General features: G+C 49.3%; 1 protein-coding gene across 1 annotated transcript in view; it reads right to left on the bottom strand.

The window, feature by feature from the left end:
* The window catches only part of Ube2ql1 (ubiquitin conjugating enzyme E2 Q family like 1), a 36439-nt gene extending 18231 nt beyond the window's left edge, over nucleotides 1-18208 (bottom strand). The window contains exon 1 of the mRNA XM_021640243.2: nucleotides 16860-18208. Within this exon, the coding sequence (XP_021495918.1) occupies nucleotides 16860-17654 (795 nt within the window). The 5' untranslated portion in view covers nucleotides 17655-18208. The remainder of the gene's footprint in view (nucleotides 1-16859) is intronic.
* Nucleotides 18209-18669: the final 461 nt, after the last annotated feature.

Below are 18669 nucleotides of genomic sequence, written 5' to 3'. Positions count from 1 at the left end.
ACCAGTTTGAGAAAACTACCACTTACTAATTGTTCTCCTCTGTGACTATTAACCAGGCAAGTAAAATAATATAATTCAAAGAAAAAATAAGAAGCGAGTACAGAGATTGTCAAACATTACTAAATTTCACACTGAATTTCTCCATAAAATAAATAACATATTGAACATGCTGCCTGGCAGGCTCAGGGCACTGAGCAATTCTTTCACTCCTCCAGTGTCCGTCTGCTGATTTCCAGGCAAACAGCAAAACAACACTTCAAAGGCTACTGGCCACAAACAAAACTACACAGAGCCAATTTACATTCACTGAAACCCCATTGCTGGTAAATGTGATGCTGAGAGAAAAGCAGAAACTTCAGATCGCATGGAATGCTCATGGTGCTGGGAGTGAAATTGCTCTGTCCTTGGTGTCAACCAGAGTGTCCTTGCGCAGAGTGTGGCTTTGTTGCTAAAAATGTCCGCTCTTCCGACACTGCAATTACCAGGCTCTCAGCAACCCTCCAGCTTTCCCTAATGAATCATAATCTTGCTATACCCCAAGGGCACCTGTTATGCTTCATTTGGCAATATCTACTGAATGTCCTCTAGGTGCAAGGCCTGGGCTGGTCCAAGGAGTCCCATGATCCCTCCAGCCTTTCTTCTGGAGGATGTTTTCATGAATTTCTCTACTTTTGAGGACTAGGAATAGAACCCAAAACACAGATGGCTGGGCAAATTTCATAGGCACACCTTGCAATAGCTTGTAGGTACCAGCAACCAGACCTGTTATGGGCTTATTTCACCCACAGAGTGGGGACACATGGCTTGGCTGTTCAAGGAAACTGCAAGACAGAGCTCTGGGGATGGAAGGACAGTACTTACTCAGTGGGAGCCTGGAAAGAAGGGGACAGGCTTCGTGGAGAGTAGGACAGTGAAGTAGCCTGGGCACATGAGTGGGACAACAGAGGGCTTTGACTTTAGGATGCTCACAGAGGACGGTAACCTTCAAATACACTTAGTAACAAGCAAAATGCTTCCCACTGCAGACCACTGGGCCCTAATGGAGACTGCAGGTAGAATCTTGCTCTGAGGTTTGGACATGGAAATGTGAAGGTGAGCTAAGACTGTGAGATGTGCCTCCTTAACATCAAGCCAGCTGTGTGTGTTGTGCACACTGGAGTCTTCTGAAGCAACCTCAGGGTAGGCAGGCAAGCCAAAAAGTGGCATGCTGGCAAGGTGTCTGTCCTAGCGTGGTTCAGACATCCCGAGGGACCAGAAGGTGCTAACCAAACTTGAGAAACATAGGAACCTGGCACAAATGACTCAGTGACAACCAACTTTCCCTCCCTTCCTGACTTCTTCCTATGAAGTTAAAATAGTTTCTCTCGTGGAGACACCAGCTCATTACTACTGGATTCCCCTCAGCTCTGAAATTTGGAGAGTCTATGAAAGAAACATTGGTAGCTACATTTTAGAAGCATCCTGATTCTTGTGATGAGGCTTCACAGGTCCCTCAAACTGTAGCTTCTCTCCGGGCAGCAAAACCATTGGTCCTTAAGAGTTATAAATATCCATCTATGAAGAGGTTAAAACACCAGGATGGAAAAAAGATCTGCCCCTTGAATCAGAATGAATCCATTCTCAAAAGGTCATTAATGCGTTTAGCTTTGCACTGGGGTTCTGTGGGACACTTCAGGTGCAACCAGGCAAGTTCCCAGGGCTACACTAGTCTCTCCTGTCATAGCTTCCAGATTCGAATCATCTGCTGCCAGTGGTCAATAGCTTTGAGGTCCAGGAGGAGCACTGAAAATGCAAAAGCTATCTTATCCTCTTGGTGACCTCCATGTGCTGTCTAAGGCCTTCTCTAGCTGGGAAATGCAGCCAGGAATGAGCTACCATCTTCCATCACACCAGCGAAGCAGCCACTTCTGATGAGGTCTTAAACGGGCAAGTGGAGAAACACCCAGGAGGTGTGTGGTCGTCTGAGGGAAGCACGTGCTTTTTTCCTCAGTTCTCTTTTGCCTAGATACTGCATCTCATCACCTTGCATTTGAAATTGTCCAAGACGGAATTTGTTGTTCATATGCAAAACTTACTACTGCATAAAGAAAAAAATCTTCACAGAACAGGGAGATGGTGCTAGACCCGCCTCAGCTTATCCCAAGCCACTGAGGTCTTGGCTTGCACTAAGAAGTCTTAGTGCGATGGAAATAGTGAACTTGTCTTGCAAGTCTTGGAGACTACACCTCCTTTTATAACTTTGCTTAGTGTGAGATTGAGGCATTTGTTTTTAAAAGTCCTAAGAATATTCTGGTATAAAATCCCATCACAAATCTGCAGCACCAAACCATGAGCCAATGAAAAGGAATGGAGGGTGTCATGTGTCACATGCCCCGGCCCCACATCTGTTCTGAGAACACATTACACACCTCTGTATCTACCCATGTGGCTCTTTTTCTTCCAGTAATTTCTGTTCCCCAAACTCACCTACATACACGCCACATTTCAAATGTAGTTTGCAAAGGTATAAAGGATTTACTCACCCAATTTCAAAATAAAACATTCTTGAATATTTTGCAGTGTTTTTCTAAAACATTATCTATCCCTAAATGTTATGACTTACTCAATTAAAAGAACAGCAGGAGACAGAAAAAAATAAAAGAGACTGAAGGAAAGAGAAGAAAATTAAGATTGGGTACAAAATTAAGATTGTACCAATTTTAATTATGATTATGTGGAAAAGAATGACCTGAAAAGGAAAAGCTGGATGGTCAATACCATCTAGGCACATGCTTATGTGTCCTTCTTTGCACCATTCCATTGGGCTTGGCTTACAGGACCAGTTGATACCACGGTCTTCTCTTTACTGAGACCCAATTTTTACAAAACAGTCTCTCACAGCCCATCCCATAGCCTTCCCCCACACAACGACTCTAACATTTCCCTCAGCCCCTCCGGGAGTCTTAACTTAATGGTGAAGTATGGGCATTCCAATCAGATTCAGATCCACTGTCCTGTGACTATGGAGGGTTGGTCCTCCCCTGGGTGAGATGAGTGAGGGTGAGGTGGTCTAGCACTTTCTGAATCCCCGGACGGGCTCACTTGTTCTGTCTGCATGCTGAGTAGATTTTTCTCTAATTAGAGGTCTGTCAGTCTTGGACCCTTGGCAAGTCATATATGATGATGTTCTTATATGATGACGTTATCAGGATTTGTGGTACATCAGGTTCAGTCATGTCACCCTTAGGAGCCCATGAAAGCAGTGAGCTTGTCATCGCTGCTGGCCTCTTGTTTTTATACCAAAATCCCTTCTAGTTTCCAGCTTTCAGAAACTCCCATGTGCTCTGTTTATTCTAAATATGAACACAAATTAGAGGCTTGGTCTTCAGCACCTCAACTATAGACTCCAGCACCTGTAGGTCAAGCCCCCACTCTTTTCCTGGCACCTATGCTGGAGGCTTGTTAGGTATCCTTCAGGCAATTCCTCCCACATTCGGGTCAGAGGGCATTGGGCTGCAGGAGTGATTTGTAGTTGGGTATTGATAGTCTTAGTTACTGTTATATTGCTGTGAAGAGACTCTATGACCAAGGCAACTTACAAAAGAAAGCATTTAATTGGGGGCTTGCTTGCAATTTTAAAGGGTGAGTCCATGATTATCATGGGAGTGAGCATGGCAGCAGGCAGGCTGAGAGCTTACATCTTATCCTCAAGTTGGAGGCAGAGGGGAAACAACGACAGAGAGAAAATGCACAAGCTGACTGGAATACCTTGGGCTTTTGAAACCTCCAAGCCCACACTCAGCGACAGCCCTTCTCCAATAAGGCCACCCCTCTGAATCCTTCCCAAAACAGTTCTACAAAGTAAGCGCCAAACATTTAAATACACGAGCCTATGGAGGTCATTCTCATTCAAACTACTATACTGCTAAACAGGTAGTTCTGAAGGCTCATTTCTTCTGCTCACAGAGATGGCGTGGAGCCATTCAACAGTCCTGAGATGGTCAACTCAAAGTCAGCCTTCCTTATGTCTATCAAGCTACTCTCCTATCAGGGACCTGAACATTATCACTGACTAAAAGCTACGGAATATCCTGCCAGGTTTGTGCTTCCAACCAAGAGTGGCTCCCTAGTGCTAGGGAGGGATCTGGCTGATTTCAGGGACATGTGATGATGTTGGGAATGGCCAGCATGATGCTAAGACTTGTGCATGTTCTGGAGCTGCAGATATGACCGGAGCAAAGGTGGTCAGGAGACTCTCAAGATTTCAGGTAGGAGAAGCCAGCTGGAAAGCTTCGTAGTGAAATTCTTCAATGGAAGAAGTGCTAAACACAAATTTAAAAAAAGTGAAAAAAAAAAAAAAACTATAAGGAAGCAATGTGAGCTGCTGGGTAGAACTGTTTCTATTTGTTGACCATGATGTTCAAAACCACATGATGCCTACAATGGTGGTTATGGCAACACACCCAGACCCATTCTGGCTCAGGTATCCCTGTAGACTCTACTACCATGGAGAGGTGAAATCCTTTCCTGAGCTAGTCTGGAGGCCAGCACATCACAGCGATCCTGCATTCTCTGTGCTGGCCTCCCCACGGCACAGTAGCACTGACACTGCAGCACAGCCCTGCAGCAGGCCACAGGGCTTTGTACACGGGTCCGAACTCAGGTCCTCATGCTTGTTCAGCAAGAGATCTCGGCCACTGGGCCATCTTCCAGCCACAGGATGGGGCTTCTTAAGGAGACCAGAGCTGACTAGAGTATAAAGGTACAAACTCCCAACTCTTTAGCAGAAAGCAAAATTTAATTAGTATAGTGCAAGGGGAGGCAGCTGGGCAATAGCTAGAGAGCCACGTGCATCAGCTGTCAGTCTTGGGTAGGTCACCGTCAGAAGCCAGTGTGTCATGATGCAAAATGTTTGATGAGGTAAAGCCCACCAAGCCCATGACAAGGGCCCATCCAGAGAGGCTGCAGTGGTTAGAGGACAAAGTGGGGTTATCCTGCGCTTCTTCAGATTGAGTTGGGGCTGAGTATGGGACCTTTGAGCCAACCCAATGCTAGTGTGACCTGGAGACACTGATTACAACAGCAGATCACTGCATAGTGAGTGTTGTGTGCAAATGCATGGCTGGGCTTGTGGCTATAGTTTTACCGTGAGTATTTTAGTAAGTTCTAGACCATCAAAGAAGAACCATCTATTCATCACTTCCTCTCTAGGAGTCACCATGTTCATCATTACCAGTGAGTGTGGGATTCCCCTGTGCGGTGGGGTGAGTGGTTTTGATCTTTCCGGGAGGCACCTTAAGCCCAGTGGTAAAGTGTGGTCAGGAGAAACAATGCGATTGGAGCCTGTGCCTGCCACCCAATCCAGGGTTTCATCTTAATCCCACCCAAGAGTAACACCACAGAGCCATGTGTGGCTCCTAAGTCTCTCACCCGCAGTTCTGCCACGCCCTGTAGAACAGAATAAGCTTTAAGAGCATTCCCAAGGCTGCCACCATCTTGCTGTAGATGCCACCTGAAGCTTCTGAACCAAGTGTTCTCAGGGGCTGCTGCTTGGGATGTGGAGAGCTTCTTTACCTTCACTAACTTGTTTGAATTAAACCACAATAACAGCACCATGACTTTGTCATTAGTAGAAAGACTTGGCAGGCTGAGGCAGGAGGATTGATTGCCTCAAGCTTCATGCCAGCCTGTGGCACAGAATGAGTTCCAGGCTAGCTTGGACTAAGAGGGAGACCCCAATGCAGACAATAGCACAAACAAAAAGGGGAATCCCACATTTTATACAAGTCACATCATAGTTGTCCACATCTGTGAGTATCGCAGAGTCCATGACTGCAGCTGCTGGGACCTGCTGGCTGTGACTCTCAGCTCCGAGAGTGTGTGAGTAGGGGGTTGCCCTACTTCATAGTTCAGCCTATCATATGACAAAATGTAGTAACTGTAGTCAGCCATGACAGCTTTCTCATGCATTTTATTCTGTGCTTCTAAAGGCATTATTCTGTGGAGGTGACCTTGCAGGTCCGTGTGCTGTGGGGAGCCATTCCAGGGATCTCTCTCTCCTTGCCTGATCCTCAGGAATAACCAGAAACTTCATCTTCACTGTTAATGAAAAGGCAGATGCCAGGATCCTTTTTGAACAAAATTACTAATAAAATCATCACCCTAATTCAATTCAGTAGAGTTCAAGCTCGCTTTTTATCAGGTTAGTTTTATTTATGAATTAAGATAATGTCCTTAAAGCTTTATGTAATTTTATGGGTTGGGACAGTCAGAAAAAAAAATCTTCTCTGAGCTCTCTCAGATTGCTGTGCTTTATAATGCCCACCACAAAGATGGCCAAAAGGCTCTGAGCGCAAGGATGGGCTCAGAAGCCCTCCACGTCCTGCTTGCCTGCCTGTACATGGAACGCAGGTGCTGTCCCTGGAGAACACGGCCTTGATACTGTGGGCTAGAAACCTCCTTTTTGCCTTCTCTCTCCTCCAGGCCAACCTTGAGGGAAAAAAGAGACAAGAAGACAGGGGAGGAGATGGCAGGCACTCCCTCCAAATCCTCAGACACCGCAGGTGGGAGCTGTAGGAAGGGTTGAGGAGGCAGCTTGCCTTGCAATTGGAGCCCTAGACCCTAGCACTGGCAAGGGAGAGAAAGGCAGGTCCCCAGGGCTCATTTGCCTGCCAGGCTAGCCTATTTGGTGAGCTCCAGAGTGGTGAAGAGAGACTGTTTTGGTTTGTTTGTTTTAATTTGTTTGTTTTTTTAATGGACAGTGAAAGATGACATCTAAGATTGTCTTCTGTCTCCCTTCAATGCATGCATCCCTTTATACACAAAAACCTTTAAACCAAACCAAACCAAAACAAACAAAAACCCAAGCTATGATTCATATACTACTCTGTGTATCTTCCAAAGAAGGGGAAATAGGATATAGTACACTACTTTATAATATTGATGTTCTGAGGACTCTTAAAAAGCTATGTTTCATAGTGTTATAATGTCCAGTCGCCTACAATTTGTGTAACTTATAACAAACTCCATTCTTGATAGGTTTCTTCTGTAAAATCTCCATTTCCCCTTGCCAGGAAGGCACAATAATAAGGTGTGCCATTAATCTCCCAGGACCCCAGACAAATGACTGCTAGCAGCAATCAGTATGTATTTGATACGATTCCACTGGATTCCCAGCTAACTCCTCCCAGGAAGTCACAGTGCACTGTTCCTAACTCTCAGAAGTCGTAATGGTCATCAGAAGGGTAGAAGCAGGGTTCTAACAGCTGTGTTTCCAAGAGGTCCAAAGACTGCAATCCCCCCTTCAAACCTCCCACAAAGCTGTTATTTAGCACTGCCATGATAACGAAAGAGTTGTAACTTCGTATTTTGAATTTTGGAGAAGTCTGATTTCCAAGATTAAAAACAGGAAGTACCCCTAATGACATTTATCCAGAGATTTTCCTCTGCTATTCCTAAATGGGCTGAGCACATTTTAATGTGAAGTGTGATCTTATCAAATAGTCATAGCATTTCCTTATCTCCCTCATCAAAAATCTAACAACTTTTCTGGGGGTGAAGGGGAATGCTTGCTAAATATTGTGACGGAAAATTGGTATTTATTTTACGGAAATTATATTTAAAGTAGTAATTTCTTCAATCTTACTGATTTTACCAATGTGGTAATTATCTTTAAAAGGCACTCCATTCTTGAGTTATTTTCAGAATCTTTAAAATGCTTTTCTCTTTTGTATAGAGAAGAAATAAAATGGTGATAATTATCTTTCTTTTACAGTTTCAAAGAATTAAAGCATGCTTACCGTTCTCACAATAGATGCAACAAGCTCTATGGACTTTGGGTTTGCTTATACTTCAGAACTGTAGCTACACTTTGCTGGACACACTGCCTTTCCCTCATGACCCAGTCCTGAGAGCTGAGGCAACAGGGAGTGTGAAGATCACCATACCATCCACAGTCACTGTGCTGAACAAACCAGGTTTGTATGCCACTTTTTAGGCGGCTCTTGCTGCCAACCAGGTAGATGCTAGAAGTGATGGATGGCTCTGGCTCTGGAGCATCTGATGGTGGCTAAGCCCTGTCCCTTTCTCCCCTTCTGTCTCTGGCGCGTGAGTCCTCACCTGAGATCCCTCCGTGTCCTCCTCTGTGAAGAAAGAATAAAACCAGCACCCACCTCATAGCGTGCTGCCAGGACTTAATGAAATCATCCATGGAACTGCTGTGAAAGCAGCTGGCTCCTAGGAAGCAGTACCAATTAGAGGGGCCCCACTCTCTCTGGGGTAAGTGTAGGCATTAGGCACTGTCAGAGCACCATTAAACACTCTCCAACCACTGTTAATGTTAATGAGACGTCTTTGCTGTAAGCAACTCCTCCTAATGTTTATTTTTTCTTAAAATAAATTAAAATGCTGGGACAGTTTAACTCCCCTAGAGGTGTTAGACACTTATCTTGTGTCTCAAATGTAGATGCCTTAAGCCAATCAACTGCCATGAGCAGCCAGCTGGGCTGTCCTCATGCCAGCACTGGCTGCTTTGAGCATCCCATGATGCCTTGGGGAAGCTACATGGCAATCACAGCTGCTTGCTGCCAGAGACGGTCTCAGAAGAGCTTGCACCAGACCTCTTGCTATCACAAGCCCTGAGGAGCTCTAGATGTCCCTGCAGTCCACTTTGGTTAGGTTAGAGGTGAAACACTTCCGCCGGTGGTCACTTGTTTCCATGAGGGACCTCAGTGACCGGTAAAAATGTAATCTTTCATTTGCATCCAGGACTATGGTCACTGGCCCTTACCAAATTCTCTTTCTGGCTGTTAACACATGCTGCTTCCTCACTCTGGAGTCAGTGAGGAGAAGCCTCCTCTACCGTCCTCAGGTGTTGTCATATCTGGACAGTTAACATCTGGACATGAAAGGCATTTGTCAGCACCCTTCTCTTGCCTGTCTTCATCATTAGCTCAGTGGGCTGAGCTGGTCACATGAAGAAAGGGAGGCGGTGGCAGCGCTGGCCACAGGGGGAAGTGCTCCACCTCTAACCTAAGCAAAAGGGGACTTGCAGGGACATCTAGAGCTCCCCACGGCTTGTGATAGCAAGAGGTCTGGTGCCAGCTGTTCTGAGACCGTCTCTGGCTGTAGTAACGAGAGAACGGCTGACGCACCTGAGTGCTTCCCTGGGGCAGAAACGACAGAGGGCTGCTGGTGAGAAGCTGCGGGACATGGCTTCTGGGAGATGCCAAAGGGCCAATGGTCTCAGTCACCTTAGGTCTGCAAGCTGCAATACTAGTCCCTGTTAAGGGCTGAGCATTGGGGCACTCTAGAGCTTGGAGTATCACACTTGTCACCATAACACTGAGGGCTCAACATCTGAGGCCAGCGCTGAGCTAGAACACCAGAAAGAATCCCCTGCTGCTGCCTGCCACTGTCTGCTGCCACTGCTCACTGCTGCCAGAGGCTGCAGTTCATGCAGCTGCCAGTACCAGGGAACAGGGAGTTAAAGTCCAAAGAGAGCCTCTAATTTGAGAGGTGAAAGCCATTAAGTCTCTGGCTTCTAAGGCTTAGAGCAATAGGCCATCAGCTCTCAGGGATTGGTCCTACAAAGCAACAAAGGCCCACGATTGCCAATGTCGAAGGGGTTTCTTTTGCCTACCCACAATCCTCCTCCACTGACAACAGAGGCGCCTGATGCATGGTCTCATTATTAGGTTATACAGTAGGAGTGGGTAGTGAAGGGGAGGGGCATCTGCTCAGCCAGATGGACACTGTGAAGAGAAGGAAAATACAATCATCAGCCCATAGCTGGACACACAGAAAAGGAGTGTCTCATAGTCAGTGTGGATGGAGGAAGCCATTGCTGTGACTGGCAGGGCTGTGGCATGTGGGCAGAGTTCTGAAGGATGGACAGGGGCACTTCTGGTGAGCAAAGCCAGAAGGTACTCTAGGAGAAAGGGCTGGTCGGATCCCAGTGCGGGCCATGGGAAACAGAGGGTTGCCACTGTGGTGACAGCACTGGCAGGCTCTGGATGTGTTCTAGACAGCTCATAATGAACAGTCTGAACAAAAGAGGTCTGCGCCTGATGGGGGAGGGTGCAGGGAGATTGGAGTCATGATGATCCCTGCCACATATGTGTCTCCTGAACACAGTTGTCCTGTTGCTTGGGGAAGGGCACCCCCCCAGCTCCTTCCTTGCTTTCATTGCCATGCCCACCCTCACCTGCCAGCCTTTCCTCCTGGAGTTCCCAGTTCTGCTTCTCTTAGTGCTCCTGTTCATAGGATTTCCTCCGAAATTCACTGGATTAAAGAGCCAGGAAAAGAACCATGGGCAGCTCACAGAGTAGAGAAAAGATACACAGCAAAGGCAAGAGTGATGTTGCCACAAATCATGGTAGGATCTCAGCAAGTGGGTGCTGACTAACCAATGTGGGGGACAAGGAGCAAATAGCTGATCAACTAAACGGTAGAAATAGCCGGTCGTCTGAGCCACACACCCAGCAAGAAAGCATGGCCCCTGCCGGAAATACAGCTGCCATTACAGCAAGTTCTTGGTGGGTTGCTGTAAAAATCCACCTTTCAGATTCTCAACAACAAAACATACCAGAGGAACAAGCAAGCGCCACATCAAGGTATGGCTACCTTATGTTGGAAGTTATCCTTGAAAACGTCACTCTGAGCAGTGAGAGATTTCACATCCCTCTAAACTGGAGTTCAGGAGAGTCACCCCTGGGCATAAAAGGGGAGAAAGGGAGGAGGTGCTTAAGTCTTAGGGCCACGGTACTGCCAGAACGTCAACTTGGTACTCCATTATACAGCTGTAACTACTTGCTGTCTCTTTAGTCAGAAAAACCCCTCCCTTCAGTTAAACCAGAGAGGTAAGCAAACACTTACTAGCATCCTGCTCTAGCAAACTCCGATTCTCTGGACTCCCAAGGCAGGAGAGGTGGCTCCTATTATTAACTGTGCTAGGTGCCGGGGGGGGGGGGGGGTAGAGCGCTCGACGCAGCACTGGCGTTGGTATGGGGCTATTTTTAGGACGCAAAGTCCTGTCTGTGTCGTCCTGCCTGCCCTACTTCATAGGAGAACAAGGAGCTATTTTTTTTTCTCCAAATAGTCAGGCATATCGATACTTCAAGCTGCAGAGCCATCGTCATTGGTAATTATGTCTGTCCCTTCCAAGCAGCACAGGACAAAACGACACACTGACTCATAAGCTTAAAAGCCCTGGTCTCTTGGGGTGAATCAGACATACTTGCCACCCCAACCTTAGATGACACGATTCAGGATGTAGGCTCCCTGGCTTTCCCTGGAGTGTGCTGGCATTTCTCTGCTTGGCACTGCAGGCAAGATTCACCATCCTGCGCCTCCAACAGCCTGGCTCCACTCATGATGCTACTCAGACCAGAAGCAAGGCCTAAGGTGTTGAACAAGTTAATAAATCCTCATGTGGGTTGACTTTGGGTATGTTTCCTTCATCCCAGTTTAAATATGGAAGCCACAAACCTCAGAACCTGGAAACATGGCCTTATCTGCAGACAGGGTCTGTAAGAGGTTGTCAGGTTACAGTGTGGTCCTCAGGATAGGCCGGAATCCAGTAGGACTAATATCATCGTAAGAGGTCAGAACAGAGGCACCCACAGAGGAACAATGGTGTGAGAACCAAGAGGGAAGACGCTGTCTACAAGCCAAGCAGAGGCCTCAGGGGAAGCGGGCCATATCTCACTTGTGATCTTTGATGTCTAGCTTTCAGTGCTGTGAGAAAATGAAGGTCTGTCTGGGCTCCACCAGGCCGCACTACCTCCAGACGACAGGTCTTGCTAATTAACAGAACTCTGGATGTCCAATGTCTGCTGCAGCAGGTTAGAAGCCATAGGTTTGAGTGGATGATGGCCTGGGTTGCTATTTAAATGATGTGCAATTGCAAAGCCATAAGCAAATGCTGATCCTTGGTCTGTGTGCAACTTGACTCTGTATGCAACTTATAGCTGGTCAAAGTGCAGAGTGACTACAGAGTGCTCAGCTATAAACGGGGCACCTGTATGCCCCTCCTTCCCCCAGTGCTCAGGGACCATCACAGAAGGAGTATGTGTATGTTCCCGTGTGTGTGTGTGTGTGTGTGTGTGTGTGTGTGTGTGTGTAAGAACCAGAGGTCAGGGAGGACAGGATCAAATTCATGTCTTTTGGACACAATAGGACTTCTGCACTTATAACTCACAGCAGCTATGGTTGTCTTTGCAATACCCATACCAGATCAAGCCAGTGAACATTCCAGCAAATGGGCTGGGGGAGTCCTGAGCTCCCACACCTAGCTGAGAAGCTACAGGCAGCTTATAGGTTCTGCAAGAAGGAGAGTCAATTTTCTTTAAGGTTTGGTCTCCGGTAAGTCATCCCGGTGTCAGTTGATGGGCCCACACCCCTGAGCACACACACACCACAAACTGGACAGTAGGTTATTAGACATGGAGTTGGGAGAGACGGGGGTGTGGGGAGTTAGGGAGAGAAGTGAAAGGTAATGTGATCAAAATACAGTGCCAGCATGTACAAAATTCTCAAAGAATTAATAAAATACTGAAATATACATTTATTTTTTAAGATTTATTTATTTTATGTATATGAGTGTTCTATCTACACTTACACCTGCCAGAAGAGGGAATCAGTTCACATTATAGATGGTTGTGAGCTACCATGTGGTTGCTGGGATTTGAACTCGTGACCTTTGGAAGAGCAGACAGTGCTCTTAACCACTGAGCCATCTCTCCAGCCCTGAAATATACATTTTTAAAAAGGCTGCATAGGTCTGGCTGCAGACTGCAAGCTCTAATGTGGCTCCTGGGCTCTGCCACCTTACTGGACCCAGATGGGCTGCACAGCCCTCACTTTGGCATCACACTCAGACAAGTGGTGACTCCTATCAGGTTCCCTCATCAATAAAAGTCTTAGAAATGTGGCCCTCTTGCAGTTGCTGACCAACTGGTATCCGAGGACTCAAGGCTGGTTTGGTCCTGAGGGCCTGTGAACCCTGTGCAGGAAGGTTGGCTCCTGCTGCTTCTGTGGGTGACAGTGATGATCACGGAGGTGCCAACGGATGTCCACCTGGAAGCAGCAGGGTACTCAGATGGTCATGTGAGACTCTGCCCTTTCTCACACCTTTGACCCATGAGTCTGGCCTCTCAGGAAGCATCTGTATGGTGGTCATAGAAAGAATCCATTGCAGGAAGGCTTGGCATTTTGTGTGTGCATGCGTGTGTGTACGTGTGTGTGTGTGTGTGTGTGTGTGTGTGTGTGCTCAGCTAGACCAGACTGCAGCATTGAAGACAGAAAAATGTGAGCTGTTGCTGTCTCTCCTGTTAGTAGTGTGGACATGCAGTTCTGAGGGAACAGGGGAAGGGAGAAAAACTGTCATTCAGGGGCCATCTGGTTGTCTGATGACGATCATAGCTAATTAATTAAATGGGGACACCCAGGAGGTGTGCAAGTGTCTGAGGAGAGCCCCGAGTCAGGACACAATCAAGTGCCTTTTATCTGCAGCAGTGGGAGGGCGGTCTGCCATTCCTGCAACCATGGAGTACACCCAGCTTGGTGAGCCTGGAGGCATCTGCAGCCAGGCTCTCCTCTCCACTCTAGGAGCCAGTGGCCTCGGCTTACAGGCCTTGTTCTCAGAATGCGGAGTTTCACTGTTTGTGATACAAGCTCTGCGCTGCCACTGCAGGGTCCTTCAGTTCCACGACAAAACTCTGAAAGCATTTCAATGCCCACACTGTCATCCTGGAGCTCCGGATTGTGTTGGTAAGGCTGTTTGCATGCTACTCTCAGAGCTCTTAAATGAGCACTGGCTTATTTCAAAGGCCCAGAAATGGCTCGTCCAATTGTAGAGAACTAAACGTTACCTAAAACCTCTCTTGCTGAGTGTGAAGGGTCATACCTGTAACCCCAACACTCAGGAGGCTGAGGCGAGAGGACCACCTTGAGTTCCATGTCAGCATGATTTTGAAAAAAAGTCTCTATTCAGAATCCTTTGATTTAGTCATAAACAGGTAGGAGGCTTAGGTCTCTTTATACATAGAGTATAGCATTATGAGACAAATGTATTCATTTCATTTAGAATAATCCACAGTGCATCATGAAAGTTGCCTTAGTTACCTGAGGGCACACATTCAGCCTAGTAAAAGCTTCATGAAATCCCTCAATTCTTCACACAGAGGACAAACCTGAGCTTTTGGCTTTGCAGACCTCATGATTAGACCTCTGTGTGATGTTACAAGTTAAACTCTTAAAGTCATCTTGAGATTTTTCTGAAGACACTGGTAGGGCGTTTTCTCAATTCAGGAAGCTAAGTGAGTGCTTTCCTATATGAAAGGGACAAACAAGCTTTTTAAACTACATCTTAAGAAGAGGAACCCTACAAAGAAATGCAAACAGAGGATGGTCACTAGAGTACAGCAGCCCTTTAAAGTAATTACAAATTGAGCAGCAGCCCTGCTTCCTTTGAATGGCTAATTAGTATTTGGACTGGACCAAAGTACATTACTTGTAACTATGAAAATAATTTGGTAACTACCACATGTGCAGTGAGCAGCCCTTGGGCCATGGATCTACAAAGGGACAAAGGGCATCAAGTCCTCAGGTTACCAGGGGTGTGCCATTCTGTCATACCAGGTCCCTAAAATTTTAATGACTATTCATCTCTTCAATTCTTTCATTGCACTTGAATATTTCATGTGGAGACTGCATGTTGAAACCAGCCAATGGGAAATACAGAGAAAGTCAATTCCTGTTTTAAAATATATTGTGTTTTGACCATCATTTAAAAAGTACCACATCTCATCAGACAATGCAATGCAACCTGGCAGGTGGAAGGAACAGGACCTACTTGTTTATCAATTAATGAAGAAAATGGGTACAGAGAAAGAGAACTTATACACCCAGACCTGGAGGTAGAATGACATGAAGGGAGCTGTTGGTATTCACAGCATTTATCAAGACATTTATCAAGACTATTTATCAAGACATTTCTCTTCACAAATCCCACTTCCTCATTCAAAATCCTTGTTTCCCCGAATGCAGGCTGAAGGCTAAAATATGTCCAGTCCACAATGCTACAGACTATGGGACAAAATGAGTCTATGGGACAAAATTACATTTCTCTTCCCCAAACCTTCAAATCCTTTTCCCTTTGAAGAACTGATGGAGAAGTAAATGACCATGGCATTTCAGAGGACCATCCCTCATTGCATTCACATAAGCCCCAACGGAAAATAAACGAAGCCCCTCTGTCTCAGCAGCAGGCACTCATCACATGCATTGTTTTCCAGCCAGTGCTTCACTGTAGGACAGAGGAAGCCGGCTGTCAAAGCATCAGCCTTCAGTGCCATAGCACTTGCTCTAGAGCCCTCAAGCCCAGTCGACTCCTTTGGGAGTCTCAGGATGCAGTGACCTTTGTGCTGGAGTTGGGATGCTTTTCTTTTCTTTCTTTCTTTCTTTCTTTCTCTCTTTCTTTCTTTCTTTCTTTTTCTTTTTCTTTCTTTCTTTCTTTCTTTTTTTTTTTTTTTTAATTCAGAGTGCAGCCTTGAAAGAAAGGGGCAGAATGAGCTGTGTTTGATTAGTGCGGTGTGCCCTGCAGTGAAAGGGGCAGGACAGAGGCTGGCTTAGGGGAAGAAATGATTGATTCTGATAAGCTGGCTAGCGAAAGAGCACGTGGAGGTCATTGGGGAGTCTTTTAAAGAAAACGCGAACTCGTTGTAAATATTCAAGATGCCCATGACAGATAGAAATGGGGTTTGATAAAAACGATGTTAGGATCAACTTAGGAAATGTCCACCAGAGATTTGGCCAAGAACATATAGCATGGGAAAATAAAACCACCTTGTTCTCCCTTGCAGCTGGGTGGGAGGCATGTCTCAGAGAATCCATTTATTCGTGGTAAGTTTTGGGATGTTTCTGTGTAAAGCAGCCTTGTGGTGCAATAGGCTAGAAGGCTCCGGTGACCTGCCTAGCATTACTCTCTGCGCTTAGTTGAATCTTTACCTTTGAAAATCATTCCTCCCCCAATGGAAAGCAAGGTCCGAAAGAGACTCAGGTCCAGCATCTATCCCAGAGATATTCTTTGAAGGGGCAAATACCAGGCAGAGAGGTGGGCTGGCCAGAACAGCTTTCCCTGGATGGAGTCTGGCCTGACCTAACAGCTAGGAAGGACTCAACCCATTCTTCTTCCTGGATAGAGCCTTCCCCGAGAACTTTCACCTTTATAAGGGTGGCTGCCCGAAGGAGGGAACAGGCAGCAGCAGGCAGCTAGCCTGGTTTGAACAGAGCCCACCTGAGAGATTTGAAGAAGAAAGCGATCTCTCTCTCTCTCTCTCTCTCTCTCTCTCTCTCTCTCTCTCTCTGTGTGTGTGTGTGTGTGTGTGTGTGATGTGCTGGGCTGGACACTTTGACACTGGGCTTCAGGAAAAGTTTGCACCTTCATGGTAATTACACAGACTGGAGACCACCTAAACAGACAGCGGAGAGGAGAGATGGGGTAGGGCAGGAGAATATGGGAGACTCAGAAAGGTGGAAAAGTGGAAAGGGCGTGGTGGGAGAGGGGCGGGGAGGGAAGAAGGACCATCAGAGGGGAAAGAGACAGAGGGAGTGAAGGTGGTTCTGGTAGGACAAAAGCCCAGGGGGCTGGGATGCCGACACAGAGGAAGAAATGCTTTGGGGAGAAGAAGCGGAGGGTGTGGGATGAAGCCTCTCCAGCAGGCCTGCTCAGGATGAGCTGGACCAGCTCTCACTTGTCCCTAGAGAGATCAGACATCGCTTCCCATCTCAGGCCTAGCCTTGAACCCCCCGCCCCCCAACCCCGGCCAGCCGCTTCCCCTCCCCTGCTCCCACCCTGGCTCCTGGTCCCGCTGCCTTACCTGGCCCTTGACCAGGCTGGCAGCGAACTGGCGCATGACGGCCTCCACCGTGTAGGCGCTGGACCAGCCGCGCGGCGTGAGCAGCTCCATGCAGATGGCGCCTCCGTCCAGCACGTAGCCATTCTCCAGCCGCGGGCTGAGCACCCGCATGAAGGGCGGAGAGAAGGGGAAGTTATCTGGGAAGGTGAGATTGAGCAGGATGAACTCCGTGTTGGTCTCCTTCATGTCCTGCCACAGCACCGAGTCCTTGTCCACCTGGTGCAGCTTCACGTTCCAGTCGAAGAGGCTCTCGTTGACCAGCTCCACGGAGATGAAGCGGTCGCTGAGGCGCGCGATGTCCTGGAGCTCCTTCATGAGCCGCCGGCTGCGCACCTGTGTGCAGTGCTGCTGGCGCGCCGCGGGCACCAGGCTGCCGCCCGCCGCCGCCGCGGCCACCGCGGGGCCCGGCCCCGCCCTGGCGCCCGCCGCCCGCTCCCGGGGGCCCCCGGCGCCCGCCGCCCCCGCCGCCCCCGCGGCCGGCTGCGGCTGCTTGTCGCGAGCGGCCAGCTCCGCCGCGCGCTTGCTCTTGCCCTTGCCGGGCCCCGGGCTGGCGTCGCCCGCGCCCCCGGGGTGCTGCTGCTGCTGTTGCTGCTGCTGCTGCTGCTTGTGGCCGCCGCTCTTGCCGCCGCCTTTGCCGCGAAGCGACGCGCTCTGCTGGCCGCCGCCTCCGCCGCGGTGGTTGTGGTGGTGCTTGGGGTCCTCCGTGTCCCGGTTGTGCAGGCGAATGAGCCCGATTTTACGGAGCAGCGTGGCCATCTTAGGCTCGGCTCTGGAGGGGTCTCCCCGAGGCTCCTGGTCCCGGAGCCGGAGAGCTGGGACGCTCGGGGGTCCGGGCGGCGGCGGGCGACCGCTCAGCGGGGCGCGACGAGGGCCACCTCAGGAGCGGGCGGCCGTGGCGCAGCGGAGAGGGCAGCACCGGCGCTCGCTGGCCACCGTGGCGCCGCTGTCATATGATGGGTCCGCTCGGGCGAGGGCTCCGGCAGCCCAGGGAGGGGAGGCGTGGAGACGCGGCGCGGCTGCCGTCCCCGGCCGGTCCCTGGGCGCAGTCCCCGGACGCCCGGTGTCCGTGGTCCTTTGTGCGCGGCCGCGGACCGGCTGGCCCGGAGTCTGAGAGCCGCGCCGTGGAGCGCCCCTTCGCCCGCGGCGCCCCGAGGCAGCGAGGTGGCCGCAGAGTCGCGCTGCGCGCCTGCCGGGCCGTGCGGCGCTGGCGGCTACCGCGGGGCCCGGGCCACTGCCGCTCTCGTCGCCGCCGCCGCTGCGGCTGCTGACATTGCAGAGGCGGTTGCTCCGTCTGAGCCGAGCGCGGCGCGGAGGGGGCGGCACTGCCGGCCGGGAACGGGGGTGGGGGTGGGGGGGCGCGGGGCGGAGCCGCGGGCTTGACTGCGCCGTGCCACCCCCGCCGCCGGGTTCCTGCGGCGACACGCGCACGGCCGCTGGGGGGAGACATCGGTGCGCGCCCGCACCCTTGACTGGGGCTGAGAGCTGGGGAGCCAGGGAAGGGTGGCCTGAGCGCGCAAAGAGGGTCTCGGAATCCCTGCATTTTTCGGTCCCCAATCCTGGATGCTATGGCTGGCGTCCGGGCCTTGTGTGGCGTTTAACCTCCTTAGGACAACGTAGAGGGCGAGGGTGGGAATCAGCTCTTTATTAATCCTTCCAATCAGACAGATGAGCCCAATGTTTCTACGCCACAGTTCTGGGCGGCTGGGAGCCGAGGGTGGCAGGAGGGACACTTTCTTGAGGACAGATCAAAGATTTAGGCCGGAGAGCGGGG

This window comes from Meriones unguiculatus, chromosome 3 (assembly GCF_030254825.1).
Source record: "Meriones unguiculatus strain TT.TT164.6M chromosome 3, Bangor_MerUng_6.1, whole genome shotgun sequence".
In the NCBI taxonomy this organism is placed as follows: Eukaryota; Metazoa; Chordata; class Mammalia; order Rodentia; family Muridae; genus Meriones; species Meriones unguiculatus.
This window is presented reverse-complemented; position numbering and strand designations above follow the sequence as displayed.